Source organism: Scyliorhinus torazame, chromosome 3, assembly GCF_047496885.1.
Source record: "Scyliorhinus torazame isolate Kashiwa2021f chromosome 3, sScyTor2.1, whole genome shotgun sequence".
Classification (NCBI taxonomy): domain Eukaryota; kingdom Metazoa; phylum Chordata; class Chondrichthyes; order Carcharhiniformes; family Scyliorhinidae; genus Scyliorhinus; species Scyliorhinus torazame.
Window position 1 is genome coordinate 187,342,231 of NC_092709.1, and position 16,888 is coordinate 187,359,118.

At 48.5% G+C, this 16,888-nt stretch overlaps 1 protein-coding gene across 4 annotated transcripts in view; it reads right to left on the reverse strand.

Moving 5' to 3' along the window:
* The window catches only part of pds5a (PDS5 cohesin associated factor A), a 326,590-nt gene extending 311,204 nt beyond the window's left edge, over positions 1-15,386 (reverse strand). For 2 of the 4 annotated variants that reach the window (XM_072496600.1, XM_072496598.1), the window contains exons 1-2: positions 15,233-15,386; positions 14,283-14,431 (exon numbers count right to left, since the gene is read on the reverse strand). In XM_072496600.1, coding sequence (XP_072352701.1) covers positions 14,283-14,393 — 111 coding nt within the window. In that variant the 5' untranslated portion in view covers positions 14,394-14,431; positions 15,233-15,386. Of the gene's footprint in view, positions 1-14,282; positions 14,435-15,232 lie in introns of all 4 variants that reach the window. The other 2 variants (XM_072496601.1, XM_072496599.1) reach the window with 2 other exon arrangements.
* Between the last annotated feature and the right edge of the window lie 1,502 nt (positions 15,387-16,888).

Consider the following 16,888-nt stretch of genomic DNA (forward strand, 5'->3'; position numbering starts at 1 on the left):
CAGGAGATATGCAGAGGCTCCTGATGAGGGACTACTCAGGGAGAGACGAAGTCTCCAGACGGAGTTCGACCTGTTGACCACAGGGAAGGCAGAGGCACAGTGGAGGAAGGCACAGGGGGCGATATATGAATATGGGGAGAAGGCGAGTCGGATGCTGGCACATCAGCTCCGTAAGAGGATGGCAGCGAGGGAAATAGGTGGAATCAAGGATGACAGGGGAACTACGGTGCGGAGTGCAGTGAAAGTGAATGAGGCATTCAAAGCCTTTTACGAGGAGCTCTATAGGTCCCAGCCCCCAGGGGGAAAAGAGGGGATGCGACGATTCTTGGACCAACTGAGGTTCCCGAGGGTGGAGGAGCAGGAGGTGACTGGTTTGGGGGCGCCAATTGGGGTGGAGGAGCTGATTAAAGGACTGGGGAGCATGCAGGCAGGGAAGGCCCCGGGGCCGGATGGGTTCCCGGTGGAGTTCTACAGGAAGTATGTAGACCTGTTAGCCCCGTTGCTGGTAAGGACCTTCAATGAATCAAGGGAGGGGGGGAACCCTGCCCCCGACAATGTCGGAAGCGACGATCTCTTTGATCTTGAAGCGGGATAAGGACCCATTGCAATGTGGGTCGTATAGACCGATCTCGCTCCTTAACGTAGATGCTAAGTTGCTGGCAAAAATGTTGGCTATGAGGATTGAGGACTGTGTCCCGGGGGTGATTCACGAGGACCAGACGGGATTCGTAAAGGGTAGGCAACTAAACACCAATGTGCGAAGGCTCCTAAACGTGATAATGATGCCATCGGGGGAGGGAGAGGCAGAGATAGTGGCAGTCATGGAGGCGGAGAAGGCCTTTGACCGAGTAGAGTGGGAGTATCTCTGGGAAGTGTTGAGGAGGCTTGGGTTCGGGGGAGGGTTTATTAGTTGGGTCAAGTTCCTGTATAGAGCCCCGGTGGCGAGTGTGGTCACGAACCGGCGGAGGTCGGAGTATTTCCGGCTGTATCGAGGGACGAGGCAGGGGTGCCCCCTGTCCCCTCTGCTGTTTGCATTGGCAATTGAACCTTTGGCCATGGCATTAAGGGAGTCGGGGAAATGGAAGGGGGTGGTCCGAGGGTGAGATGAACATCGAGTGTCGTTGTACGCATACGACCTGTTGCTGTATGTGGCGGACCCAGTGGAGGGGATGGTTGAGGTCATGCAGACCTTAAGGGAGTTTGGAGATTTTTCAGGCTTTAAGCTCAACGTGGGAAAGAGTGAGCTCTTTGTGGTGCATCCGGGGGATTAGGGAAGAGGGATAGACGACCTACCATTGAGGAGGGCTGAAAGGAGCTTTCGATATTTGGGGATTCAGGTAGCTAGGAGCTGGGGGGCACTGCACAAACTTAATTTGACCCGGCTGGTGGAACAGATGGAGGAGGATTTTAAAAGGTGGGACATGTTGCCGCTCTCGCTGGCGGGCAGGGTACAGTCAATTAAAATTGTGGTCCTCCCAAGGTTTCTTTTTGTGTTCCAGTGCCTTCCAATCTCGACCTCCAAGGCCTTTTTTAAGAGGGTAGGCAGGAGCATTATGAGTTTTGTGTGGGCGAGCAAGACCCCGAGGGTAAGGAGGAGGTTCCTGGAGCCTAGCAGGGATAGACGAGGGTTGGCGTTGCCGAATTTGGGTGGCTACTACTGGGCAGCCAACGTGGCGATGATCCGTAAGTGGGTGATGGAGGGAGAGGGTGCGGCGTGGAAGAGGTTGGAGATGGCGTCCTGCAAAGGAACGAGCCCGGGGGCGCTGGTGATGGCACCGCTGCCGCTCTCGCCGACAAGGTACACCACGAGTCAGGTGGTGGCGGCAACGCTAAATATCTGGGGGCAGTGGAGACGACACAGGGGAGCGCTGGGTGCCTCGGTGTGGTCCCCAATCAGGGATAACCATCGGTTTGTCCCAGGAAGGATGGACGGGGGGTTCCAGAGCTGGCATCGAGCAGGGATTAGAAGAATGGGGGACCTGTTCATCGATGAGACGTTTGCGAGCTTAGGGGCCCTGGAGGAGAAATTTGGTCTACCCCCGGGATATGCGTTCAAGCACATGCAAGTGAGGGCGTTTGTGAGGCGGCAGGTGAGGGAATTCCCGCTGCTCCCAGCACAGGGGATTCAAGACAGGGTGATTGCGAACGTATGGGTCGGAGAGGGCAAGGTGTCAGCGATATATATCAGGAGATGAAAGAGGAGGGGGAGGCTTTGGTAGAGCTGAAAGGTAAATGGGAAGAGGAGCTGGGGGAGGAGATTGAGGGGGGGCTGTGGGCTGATGCCCTAAGTAGGGTTAATTCCTCTTCCTCGTGTGCCAGGCTTAGCCGGATACAGTTTAAGGTAGTGCACAGAGCGCATATGACGGGGGCGAGGCGGAGTACGTTCTTTGGAGTGGAGGACAGATGTAAAAAGTGCTCAGGAAGTCCGGCGAACCATGTCCATAAGTTTTGGTCGTGCCCGGCACTGGAGGGGAGTTGCGGGAATAGTATCTAAGGCGGAGAAAGTCCGGGTCAAGCCAAGCTGGGGGCTAGCACTACTTGGAGTAGTGGACGGGCCGGGAGTGGTGGAGGCGAAAGAGGCCGGCATTCTGGCCTTTGCGTCCCTAGTAGCCCAGCGAAGGATCTTGTTGATGTGGAAAGAGGCGAAGCCCCCCAAGCGTGGAGGCCTGGACAAATGATATGGCAGGGTGTATTAAGTTGGAGAGGATAAAGTTTGCCTTGAGAGGGTCTGCGCAGGGGTTCCACAAGCGGTGGCAACCATTCCTAGACTATCTCGCGGAGCGTTAGATACAGGTCGGACATTAGCAACAGCAACCCGGGGGGGGGTTCTGGGGGGCATTTGAGCAAGAAAACACATGAACGATCCGTAAAATTGACACGGACTGGAGGAATCCAATGTACAAAGTTCTGTATCATATTGATTTGCCATGTTTGGGGGGGGGGGGGGGTTTGTATGGTTGAAAATTTTGTTAATAAACTTTTAATAAACATTTTTTTTTAAAGGAGAGCTTCGCCAAGCAAAGACAAGAGTACCTGGACCTAATTAAGACGGGGATTGATCAGGTAGAGCAAAGATTGGAAGACCAGGGACAGGCGATCCAGAAGGTGGAGGATGCGGTGGCTGAGCACGAGGACCAGCTAACCGCAAGAGATGGAGCTGATGAGGGAGCACCAGAAAAGGCTGCAAGAGAAGGTGGAGGATCTGGAGAACAGGTCGCGCAGGCAGAACTCTGAGGATCGTTGGCCTCCCGGAGGGCAGTGAGGGATCGGATGCAGGGACATGTGGCGCGTATGTTCGAGAAGCTGCTGGGGGAGGTGCATTTACTCAACCCTTGGAAGTGGACAAGAGCACTTGCGAGGAAGCCGCGGATGAATGAGCCGCCGAGGGTGATGGTGGTACGAATGCACCGGTTCCTGGACAAGGAACAGATCTTGGGGTGGGCCAGGCACACGAGGAGCTGTAAATGGGAAAATAACGAGCTGCGCATTTACCAAGTCTTGGGTGCAGGACTGGACAAAAGAAGGGCATGCTTCAACAAAGTTAAAATGGCCCTCTTCAAGAAGGGGGTGAAGTTCAGCATGTTGTACCCTGCTCGTCTGTGGGTCACTTACGAGGGCCGAGAACTTTATTTTGGTTCGCCGGAAGAGGCGATGAACTTTATTAAGGATAGGGGACTGGCAGGTGATGAAGGACATTGAACTTGGGGGCGAGGGGAGGTGGCACGTGGCTCAGTGGTAGGCACTGGGACTGCGGCGCTGAGGACCTGGGTTCGAATCCCAGAACTGGGTCACTGTCCACCTGAAGTTTGCACATTCGCCCCGTGTCTGCGTGGGTTTCACCCGCACAACCAAAGATCTGCAAGTTATGTGGATTGGCCATGCTAAATTGCCCCTTAATTGGAAAAAATAAATAATTGGGTACTCTAAATGTTTTTTTAAAGAAAGAACTTGGGGGCGAGTAATTATGGTTTAGCATAGGGCTAAATCGCTGGCTCTGAAAGCAAACCAAGGCAGGCCAGCAGCACGGTTCAATTCCCGTACCAGCCTCCCTGAACAGGCGCCGGAATGTGGCGACTAGGGGCTTTTCACAGTAACTTCATTTGAAGCCTACTTGTGACAATAAGCAATTTTCATTTCATTTCATTTTCATGTACCTATGCGGTTAAATTTCTTCTCTTTTTGGGCTGTGTATGTCGTGTTTTTGTACCAACCTTTGTGCCGTTGCTCAGTTTTGTATACGGGTTAATTTTGTTCTTGTTGGGGGATGGTGGGTGGAGTTTTCTTCTTTGTGCTTCTTGGGAATTGTTATGTTTTGCATATGTATGTGCGGGGGGGGGCGTAGGAAGTCGAGAGAGCTTGCGTGTTTGCGCATTTGGAGCAGTTGAAGGCAGATGTGCCAATGTTACAGGAGACACACCTGAGGATAGTGGATCAGACTAGGCTGAGGAAGGGATGGGTTGGGCAGATATTTCATTCGGGGCTAGACTCTAAAATTATAGGGGTTGCGATCTTGATCAATAAGTGGGTGTCGGATGCGTCGAGTAGAGTCAACGCGCCCACATCATGCGCCAGGCTCAGCCTGATACAATTTAAGGTCGTTCACCGGGCACACATGACAGTGGCCCGGATGAGCAGGCTCTTTGGGATAGAAGACAGGTGTGCAAGTTGTGCAGGAAGACCAGCAAAACATGTTCATATGTTCTGGGCTTGCCTGAAGCTTAGGGGATTCTGGCAGGGGTTTGTGGATGTCATGTCCAAGGTGTTAAAAACAAGGGTGGCACCGAGTCCAGAGGTGGCGATTATCGGAGTGCCGGAGGATCTGGGAGGCCAGGAGGAGAAAGAGGCAGATGTTCTGGCCTTTGCCTTCCTGGTAGCCCGGAGGCGGATACTATTAGCTTGGAGGGACTCAAAGCCCCCGAAGTCAGAGACCTGGCTCACTGACATGGCTAGCTTTCTCTGTCTGGAGAAAATCAAGTTCGTCCTGAGGGGGTCCATGTTAGGGTTCGTCCGGAGGTGGCAGCCGTTCGCCAGCTTCTTGAGAGAAAATTAACCGTCAGCAGGGGGGGGGGGGGGGGGGGGGGCCGAGGTATGAGTGAATATTTACGTACCAAATTGGGACGAGGAGGATGTTCGGGAAGATTCCGGACCTGGACTCGCACAGGCTAATCATTTGGGGGGAACGGGGGACTTTAAAACGGTCATAGATCCGAGGTTGGATCGGTCGAGTGCAAGAACAGGGAGGGTGCCAGCCACGGCGAAGGAGCTAAAGGGGTTTGTGGAACAGATTTGGTGGGTGGGGGGGGGGGGGAAAGAAGTAGATCCGTGGAGGTTCGGACAGCCAAAAGCGAAAGAGTTTTCTTTTTTCTCCAATGTACTCCCGGACTGATTTTTTCATTTTGAACAGGGCTTTGCTGGCAGGGGTGGTAGATGGCAAGTATTCGGCGTTTGGTGTGTCGGACCATGCCCCACACTGGGTGGATTTACGGGTGAGCAAGGAGGGGGGTTCAGCGCCCGCAATGGAGATTGGATGTAGGACTGTTGGCAGATGAGGGGGTGTGCGGGTGGATGAGGGAGGCCATCCAGAATTATTTGGAGATAAATGACACAGAGAGTTTTGGCAGCAACAGTGTGGGAGGCGCTGAAGGCAGTGGTTAGGGGGGAGCTAATTTCAATATGGGCTCAAGGTGGAGTGGGCAGACATGGATAGGCTGGTTAGGGAATACTCCAGGTGGACAGAAGGAATTCTGAAGCCCCGGAGGCAGGACTGTTGAAGGAGCGGCAGAAGCTGCAGATGGGAGTTTGGGCTGATATCCACAGTGAAGGCGGTGGGGCTGTTGAGAAAGGCGAGGGGGGCAGTATACGAGTATGGCGAGAAGGCCAGTAGGATGCTTGCACACCTGCTAAGGAAAAGGGAGGCGGCCAGGGAGATAGGAAGAGTGAAGGACAGAGGGGGGAACACAGTCTTGAACCCAGCGGACGTGAATGTGGTGTTCAAGGAGTTTTACAGTCTCCTGTGTGAGTCGAAGCCCCAACTGAGGTGGAGGGAATGAGGCAGTTCTTGGAAGGGTTGACGTTTCCGACGTTGGAGGAAGGGTTGGTGGAAGGGTTGGGAGCCCCGATCTGGATTGTAGAAGTAGCATGATGTGGAGATGCCGGCGTTGGACTGGGGTGAGCACAGTAAAAAATTTTACAACACCAGGTTAAAGTCCAACAGCTGCTCCTTAAGGAGCAGCGCTCCGAAAGCTAGTGACATCGAAACAAACCTGTTGGACTTTAACCTGGTGTTATAAAACTTCTTACTGTAGAAGTAGTAGAGGGATTGGAAGCCATGCCGTCGGGCAAGGCCCTGGGACCAGGCGGCTATCCAGTGGAATTTTACAAGAGGTTTTCGGGGATGCTGGGCCCGCTGCTGGTGAAGGCATTTAATGAAGCAAAGGAGCGGGGTGTTCTTCCCCCAACAATGTCACAGGATTTGATTTTTAGTGTTGGAAAACCAGAAATGCCATAATAAAAAAATGCTTTTTTAAAAAAAAGTAACTCAACACCATCCAGGACAAAGCAGCCCGCTCGATTGCTACCTCTTCAACAAACATTCAATTCCTAACCACCAATGAACAATGGCAGCCATGTGTACCATCCACAAGATGCACTGCAGGTACACACCAAGGCTCCTGAGGCAGCACCTACCAAACCCATGACCACTACCATTTAGAAGGACAAGGGCAGCAGGTACCTAGGAACGACCTGGAGGTTCCCCTCCATGTCACTCACCATCCTGACTTGGAAATATTTTGCTGTTGAATACAATCAGATGTTCCTTTAAGGCTATGACAATGTCATTATACAATCTGATATTCATCAGTAGTGGCAATACAAAAGTAACCCATGCACATCTCATGGACTACATATCAAGACTTGGTATGCAAATTCACAGTGAAATTAATCTTTTAAAATCACTGGCCACCTGAATCAGATGCTTGGCTTACTGTCCAATCAGCCACATCCTCCTATTCAAGAAGTGACAAAAGAGGGAGAAAGTAGAACAAATTTTAAACTGACCCTATAATATATCATTATGATTAAAGTCTGTGCATGAAATTCAACCAAAACCACTGTTTTAAAAAAACATCTACCTCAAGGCTAGTAACCTATGTATTCTAAGACTGGTTCAATGTAATGTTTAAGAAAGTAACCTGCCCACACCAATCTGAAATTTCTTAAATTGGCAATATTAGCAACAAATTTCTGAGATATAGACCAGTTCAACAAAAGGTAAGCATTCTAAACTGCATTAGTTTTAAACATTGCCATTGAGGGCAAAGGCATCCTATGAAGGTGGTGATGCAGGGGACAAAGCAATTTAGAATGGACAACATCTCCCCGTGTCTGCGTGGGTCTCCCCCCCACAACCCAAAACATGTGCAGGGTAGGTGGATTGGCCATGCTAAATTGCCCTTAGATAGACAAAAAATAATTGGGTACTCTGAATTTATTTTTAAAAAGAATGGACAACAACCAAGCTCACAAGTGGCAAGTTTCATTTGTGCCATATATGTGCCAGGCAATGACTCATCTCATACAAGAGAGGACCTAACCATTGCCCCATGACATTCAATGGCATTACCATCACTGAAGCCCCACGATCAACATCCTGGGAGTTACCATTGATGAGAAACTGAATTGGACTAGCCACATTAATACTGTGGCTATCGGAGCAGGTCAAAGGCTAGGAATTCTACGACGAGTAACTCATCACCTGACCCCCAAAGCCTGTGTACCATTGACGAGGCACAAGTCAGGAGTGTAATGGAATACATGAGCTTTGACAAAGGGTCATCTGGACTCGAAACATCACCTCTTTTCTCTCCCTACAGATGCTGCCAGACCTGCTGAGATTTTCCGGCATTTTCTTATTCGTGTAATGGAATACTCTCCACGCCTTGGTGAATGCAGCTCCAACAGCACAAGAACCTCAACATCATCCAGGACAAAGCATGGTTGCTCCCCCTTCCACAAACCATTCAATCCCTCCACCACCAACGAACAGTGGCAGCTGTGTGGACCATCTGCAAGATGCACTGGAGGAACTCACCAAGGTTCCTTAGACAGCACCTTTCAAACTCATGACCACTGCCATCTGGAAGGACAAGAGCACCAGATACCTGGAAACCCCACCACCTGGAGGTGCCCCCCCTTGTCAATCACACCCCGACTAAGTAATATATCACTGTTCCTTCAGTCACCGGAACTCCTTCCCTCACAGCACTGTGTATGCCTACACCTCAGGGACTGCAGCAGTTCAAGAAGGCAACTCACCACCACCTTCTGAAGGCCAACTAAGGATAGGCAACACATGCTGACCTAACCAGTGACGCCCACACCCCATTAATTAATTTTTCAAAAATTAACACTCGCTGTTGTTTGTTGGGACAGGGATTCTGTTGGGAGTGTCCGGTGGGCTTGAGCCAACCCAGGAGTGGATGTGAATCCATTCTCCCCCCCCCCACCATCTTCACAAAATATTCTGTGGGAATTGGACCTTCCGCTGGCCACACCACAACTCAAATAATTTGCCTCCTGGAATGAGTCTCAAAAACATTCATTTTGGCCTTCAGTGCTTTATTCACAACAGCTATCAGAGACAACTCTGCTATGCCTCACAAGGGTCACAAAATCATAGATTAGCCTCCATTCCTTGCAGCACAGCGCTATACGCTTTTACCATCTCATTCGTCTTCTCCAACGCCAACCGAATGGGAGCCAGAGCCTCATCCATCGACTTGCGGAGGTCCCTCGACACAACCGGCCATTGTTTCTCTCATTCCACCGCCACGGTGCCAGTCAGCATCTCAGATGTCAGTGGAGTGGCCAGTGACAGAAGCTGCCTCGGCCATTTTCTTTACCAATGAGCCCTGAGAAGCCTCCGAATCGGTCGAGTAACTGCTTATAAGCTTCACCCCCCTGGACCGCCTGGGCATTTCCCCTATGTGTGCATCTTATTCCATTAATCAAATGGGTATTTAAACAAAAATACCCCCAAAAACTAGGTGTAAAGGACTGGAAGTACAGTACCCTAGCGGGAACCACGCAGTGTACGTCCTCACCATCCATACTGCCATCGGAAGACCTAATTCCAGATGTGGGATTAGAACCCGGGTCACCAGATCATTATCCTGGTTCTCTGGATTGCTAGTGAAGCGACAATACCACTGTGCCACCACCTCCCTAATCAGTAAAACACCTCACTGTAGGGGGGGGCTCCACAAATATCCTCATCCTCAATGATGAGGGAGACTAACACGTCAATGCAAAAGATGAGGCTCAAGCATTTTCAACGTGGAAGTGCATGTGGATGATCCATCTGTGCTTCCTCCAGAGGTCCACAGCATCACAGGTGCCAATCTCCAGCCAATTCAATTCCCTCCATGCGGTATGAAGGAATGGTTGCAGGCAGTGGATACTGCAAAGGCTATGGGCTCTGACAATATTCCAGCAATAGTACTCAGGCACTTCTGCTCCCAAACTTGTCATACTCCTAACCAAGCTGTTCCAGTGCAGCTGCAACACTAGCATTTATCCAAAAGTGTGGAAAATTGCCCAGATATGTCCTGTATGCAAAAAGAACAACAAATCCAACCCAGCCAATTACCACCCTATCAATCTACTCTTGATCATTGGTAAGGACATAGTGCAGGAGGCCATTCGGCCCATCGAGTCTGCACCGACCCACTTAAGCCTCACTTCCACCCTATCCTCGTAACCCAATAACCCCTCCTAACCTTTTTTGGTCACCAAGGGCAATTTATCATGGCCAATCCACCTAACCTGCACGTCTTTGGACTGTGGGAGGAAACCGGAGCACCCGGAGGAAACCATGAAGGCACAGGGAGAACGTGCAGACTTCACACAGTGACCCAGCGGGGAATCGAACCTGGGACCCTGGCGCTGTGAAGCCACAGTGCTAGCCACTTGTGCTACCGTGCTGCCCACAAAAGGAAATGCTGTAAAGCAATGGAAGGGGTCATCAACTGTGTTACTGATTGAAGGGAGGTTTGGGAGACCTCCAATTTGTTTGGTCACCTGGAACGTTGGGGGTTTGAATGGCCCAGTGAAAAGATCAAGGGCATTTGCTCACCTCGAGTTTAAATTCTGACATGGTGTTTTTGCAAGAGACCAAATCAGGCAGTGCAAGGGATGGGCAGGGTAGGTCTTTCATTTGGGTTTCGATGGTAGGGTGAGGGGGTGTGGTAATCTTAGTTAATAAAAGGGTTCCGTTTTCGGCATACAAGTTTATAGCCTACCCCAATGGTAGATGCATTATTTTTGGTGGCTCCTTGTGTGTACACACGGTGGTCGTGGTTAACATTAAAGCCCCCAATTGGGATGATGCAACTTTTATTCATAGCCTTCTGGCCCCTCTCCTCAATTTAGGCTCGCATCACTTATTTTAGGTGGAAACATGAATTGGGACTTGGACCCTATATTGGATCGTTCCAAGCCTAAATCTTTTCCACCACCAGTGCTTTGTCATCTTTCATGACACAGATGGCGGGGTAGATCTTTGTGCTTCTTGCATGCAAGCAATAAAGATTTTTTGTTTTCTCAGTATGTCCATAGTCGTGGATTGATTTTTTTTTTGTTCCCCTCCCTTCAGTGCTGGCAGCTGAGTGTTCTGGAATTCTTACTCTGGACCAATCCCGCACTATTTGTCACAAGAATCCGGCCCCACCCAACATCCACCGTGGAAGTTCGACACACTATTGGGGGACAAAAAAATGCAAGGAATGGGCAGGGTAGGTCTTTCATTTGGGTTTCGATGGTAGGGTGAGGGGGTGTGGTAATCTTAGTTAATAAAAGGGTTCCGTTTTCGGCATACAAGTTTATAGCCTACGCCAATGGTAGATGCATTATTTTTGGTGGCTCGTGTGTACACACGGTGGTCATGGTTAACATTAACGCCCCCAATTGGGATGATGCAACTTTTATTCATAGCCTTCTGGCCCCTCTCCATTGCCATAGAGGACTTTTTTAATAAATTAAGAGTATCCAATTTTTCTTTCACAATTAAGGGCCAATTTAGCATGGCCATTCACATCTTTTTTTTGGGTTGCAGGGTGAGACCCACACAGACACAGGGAGAACGTGCAAACTACACACGGACAGTGACCCGGGTGCCATAGAGCAGTGTTTTTCAAACTTTTTTTCCTGGGTCCCACTTTTGCCAACTGGCCAGCCTTTGGGGCCCACTGAATGACTGGCAGACATGACGGACCGAAGGGCCTCTTTTTGTGTTGTAAAGCTATATGACTCTATGAAAATGCAGAGGAGAGCTACGGGGTTGATGTCAATGTTTGAATTATGGATCAAACACAGATTTACATTTTTCTAGCACCTTCATAACTGCATGAGTATAAAGTAGTTTGTAACCAATGAAGTACAGTCACTGCTGTAATGCCAATTTATACACAGCAGGATTCCACAAACAGCAATGTGAAAAAAAACAGATAATCTGTTTTTGTGATGTTGATTGAGGGATAAATATTAGTTAGGACATCAGGGTTAATTCCCTGTTCTTATTCAATGTAGTCCCATGGAATCTTTTACGTCCACATGAGAGGCAGAGCCTCCATGTAACATGTTAACTGGAAAAATGGCATTTCGGCAGGGCGTGGGTTTCCTGCGGGTGCTCCGGTTTCCTCCCACAAGTCCCAAAAGACATGCTGTTAGGTAATTTGGACATTCTGAATTCTCCCTCCGTGTATCCGAACAGGCGCCGTATTGTGGCGACTAGGAGATTTTCACAGTAACTTCACTGCAGTGTTAATGTTAGCCTATTTGTGACAATAAAGATTACCATTACTACACTTAGCCTAGATGTGGAGGTGAGCCCACAACCGTCTGATGCCGCCCTTTTCGCAGTTGACCGCTCCTGCTGTAGCACGGGTAATGAGAATATAGAATCCTTACATTGCAAAAGGAGGCCATTTGGCCCACCGAGTCTGCACCGACCTTCTAAAAGAGGACCCATAATAGCCCCACTCCCCCATCCTATCCCCATAACCCCACTTAAATTTTGGACACTAAGGCACAATTAAGCATGGCCAATCCACCTAACCTGCACATCTTTTAGACTGTGGGAGGAAACCGCAGCATCCGAAGGAAATTCACACAGTCAGAGGGAGTAGATACAAACTCCATATTCACCCAAGGTCGGAATCAAACCGAGGCCCTGGGCGGTGAGACAGCAGTGCTAACCACTGTGCCTTGGGCAAAGTTTTGGATTACTTCCCCAGCCAGTGGTCTGTTACAATAACCAAATCTAAAGGTAATAAAGGATTTCAGCAGATTCCCAAGTTAAAACCATTGAAAATATATATTAATATGTTTTTTGCTATCTGTCATATCTTATCTATCTCAAAAAAGCAATCTCCACAAAAATGTAACACAAATACAGATGGTAATGATACTACTTGACTGCATTAACTAATATAGTAACTGAGAATGAAAAGGTAACCTCTGAGAAACAAAAGTAGCCTTCGCAGAAATCTCAAGAAATACATTTCTACCCCATTCACACAAATAGCAAATTTAAAGTAAAAGAAACAGGTAAAGGTAAACACCAGTTGTATTCAATTATTGCCATTTTCCTGCATTTATTTGAACTGTTCATTCTACATTTTCTTCCTTTTCAATTTTAAAATTACATATTTGCCCACTTGTCTCCACTGCCCATTTGAAGGTGTAGCAATGTTAAACTCATTTATAATTAATTGATGCACAACAAATGACCAAGATCTCAAGACCAAGGGTCATTTGGTAAATTTCTGATATGGTTTCCATTGTCCAAACTGGAAGTAACCTTTGACTGACGAATGTGCCAATTGGCAAATCCCAAGTTTTTAAACCTGACCCCGTCTCCCACCATATTCCATATTCATAAAACTCTCTATATTGCAAAAGATCCTCAACTTCATGATACCTTCGTCATACTAAGGAAAAGACCATATCACATGCTTCTACAACTTTTTCCAATTCAACAAAGTCATATCAAGTCCAAAACAGTGCGTATTTAGAAGTTTTCATCAACACAATAAATCAATATTCTATATATTTCACATTGCACATCATGTAGTGACTGGTCATTAAGTATAACGCAGAATATAACCCAAGTGGAAGTTAATGGTCTTGGGTAATTATTAGTAGAAATAAGAATTCAAGTTGAAAGAAAAATAAAATATCACAATCTCAACTCCAGCATAATGAGCAACTGGCTAGGTAGAAATCCAAAACACCCATTGTCAAAAATCAACCAGTTACATTAATTCTAAGGATTTCTGAGCATTCAAAACAATAACTGTCCTGCAAATTTCAGAAAAATAAGTCAGCATTCTATTGCTGCATCAAGTTTCCGTTGAAATAGCATCAGAACATCATACTTGGTTTGGGGAAAAGTTGCCCAAAGCAATACCATTTAACTTTACTTGAGGTAATGGGGATACAGGATGAAAGGAAGAGTCAGAGTAATTCCTGAATACACTATGGTGATCCACCAAGAACTAAACTCTCAACTGCAGCAAATGAAGCCTTTCAAGGTAGACTAATGTAAAAGATTGCAGAGACATATATAATGGTCATATTGCAATAATAAACGGTTTAACTGTTGCACCAACTCGAAACAAATTATTTACATTGTCAGCTGAAACACAATAAGATCAGAAACTGCCAAGAGCTATGCCAGCAGTTACGATTGGGCTGCACGGTAGCACAGTGGTTAGCACGGTTGCTTCACAGCGCCAGAGTCCCAGGTTCGATTCCCGGCTTGGGTCACTGTCTGTGTGGGGTCTGCACGTTCTGTCCGTGTCTGCATGGGTTTCCTCCCACAAGACATACTGTTAGGTGAATTGGGTGTTCTGAATTCTCCCCTTGTACCGAAGCAGGCGGGGGAATGTGGCGACACGGGGCTTTTCACAGTTACTTCATTGCAATGTTAATGTAAGCCTACTTGTGACAATAAAGATTATTGATAATATTTTGCAGTATGGGCAAAACATTGCAATAAACTGATCTGTGCAAATTCAAAACACCTTATTGGTAATCTCCAGTAAACAAATGAAAGGAAACCCTTGAGTCCAGTTCTCACGAAGCACAAATGCTACCTGACCAGCTAAGAGGGGTGTCCAAAAATCGTGTTTTGGTTTTGTCTCAAATTAATGGGTCTTTCAGAAAACAAAGCCCCAAAACATCTTGAAAAATGACTTGGAACAAGAAACGTCTAACCGTACCTTTAGCCTTTTCACCAATTCATCGTTGGAAATTTTGTCAGTAATTTCCTTAACACCAGGAGGGTATATGATGATTTTTCCATCTGCAGGTTTGGGTTGTGGGAAAGCCATCCTTCGAGTTTTCCCTTTCTGTAGATCACTACCGGCCTCTGCTGGTCAGACACAAGTTTCAAATGTTACTCAAAGCTTTTACCTCCACTTTTTCCAATTAAATAATCTGAATATCCAACTCGACAGACCCGCGATGACCGATTTCGTTCATAAAGATGTTGAACGCTGGCTGCCCAGCCGGCCAGGAGACTCAGTAAAATACATCTGATGACCTTAAGGCCGCAAACATCTTCCCCCGTCACTTTCCGGGCGGGAGGGCGGCCCCAAACTCCTCTCACTCGGCCTGCGTTGAATGTGAAGCCGGGAGAGAACCTGCAGAGAGCGGCGGCCGGCGGCCAGCAGCCCCCCCCCCCCCGCCCCCCGGGCTCCGGCCAGCAGCCGCTCGAGCCGCCCGCCAACCTCGCGCCCCCGCCGCAAAAAGTTCTGGCGCACGGGCTCATCGGGCCTATGAACTCAGGCCTCGGCACCAGCGGCAGCATGTAGAGCGGCCGCAGACCCCGGCCCGGTTATTTACAACTTGGTGGAGGCGCGGGGGCGCGAATCCGGGGGCATATTCAGCAATATCCCGCCATAAATTACAAAGAATCAGGGAGCAGGCCTCGGCCGAGTTCAGACCGCGGCCGCCGCTACATCGACTTATTTTGTTTCCACAACTTCGCCGCTCGGCAGAGAATTTTTTTTTTTTACATGGAGAGTAGCGGCGGCCCGGCCACCTCTCCGCTCCGTCCGCGCAGCGTCCCGTTCGACTTCTATAAGACCCCGGCCAGCGGGGCGGCAGGCTGAGAGCGGGCCGGCCAGGCCGCGGCGGCTCCCTTCCCGAGGCTGGCAGCGGCGCTCACCTCATGAATCCCGCCGGTTCTCTCGCAGGTGTCCAAGTAGCAGGAGTTTCGCAGAGTCGCAACCGAGCGGCGACAAGCAGGACGGAGCCGGGGAACAACGGACAGAGCGGCCACAACACGCCACAGAGACCCGAGGGGGAGACACAGCGCCACCTGGCGAGGAGGAGCGACGGAGTCACAGCGCGCGACCCCGAGACCGGCGGGCGTTGACGGCAGCGCCACCCACCCTGGAGGAGCACCCTGGCGCCGGCGCCAATCACAGCACCACCTACCGAGGAGGATGACGTCCTTGTCGCTTCAATGTCTCACTCGCGCTCGCGTATGAAAACAAGGAAGATCTACCAAGGCACGAAACAAAAATCGGCGCAGATCGAGTTATTGTTTCAAGGGCAAAATACTGCGGACATCTGAAATGAAAATGAATGCTCAGGAGCTCTGACGGTCTCTGGAGGAAGAAACGGAGTTAACTTTTCATGTGAATGACCTTTCTCAAACCAAAAGTCATCAACGTGAATGCTTCTCTTGACAAATATTGCCAATCCTCCACAGTATTTATAGTTGCACCCACATGCCCAGTTTGTTTGACCATGGGTATACATTGTTCCCAGTTTCTGGTCCACCCTCAACCCCTTTGAAGGACATCCCAGCAGAGGTAGATTGGAAAAAGAGCAACATTTGACTTTAAACATTCTCTCGCCAGATGATGTCAGACTTGCTGAATATTTCCAGCCCTTTCTGTTTGGTATTTCAGATTTCCAGCATCGGCAGTGTAATGTTCTTGTCGGATGGCCTGATTTATATGACAAGAACACTTGTAGCTAAAGCTAAAAACTATTAGCATTATCTGTGGGTCAACTATAAACAAAACGACAGATGAATAATGTGTGATCATGCACAAGCAACCTCTCCCCTGCTCTCCAGTCAGTCTGAGGTCACCTGACTCTAGCATTCACTTATATACTATTGAGACTCCTAGTGAATTACATCACAATCATGATATCACTACATCCTCTTTCCTTTGAAGGAATAAATTAATACATAATCAGTATATTTACATGTGAAAATGCTGTAAAATTTCAGCAGCATCTGTAGGGAGAGAAAATAGCTAACGTTTCGAGTCCGATGACTCTTTGTCAAAGTTAACAGACAGAGAAAGTGGGAAATACTTGTACTGTGGAGTGAGAATGAAAGATGAGTTATAGCCGTAGAAGCCCAGGGAAACCAGGTGCAAATGCCCACAGAAACCAAGGGGAAAGAGTGCTATTGGCAATCCCCAGAGAGAACAAAAGGGGGACTGCCATTAGCACTCTTTCCCTTTGGTTTCTGTGGCCATTAGCACCCGTTTTCCCTAGGTTTCTGTGGCTATGACTCATCTTTCATTCTCACTGCTCAGTATAAATATTTCCCGCTTTATCTGTCTGTTAGCTTTGACTCAAAACGTTAGCTCTTTTCTCACCCTACAGATGCTGCCAGACCTGCTGAGATTTTCCACCATTTTCTCTTTCGTTTCAGATTCCAGCATCCGCAGTAATTTGCTTTTATATTTACAGGTGATATCATGAGCCTGTGAGCCTAACTGTATTCATTTTTTTTTTTTTTTAAACTGGTTTAACAAATTATATGTATATATACATATATACATACAAGCACAGCAAG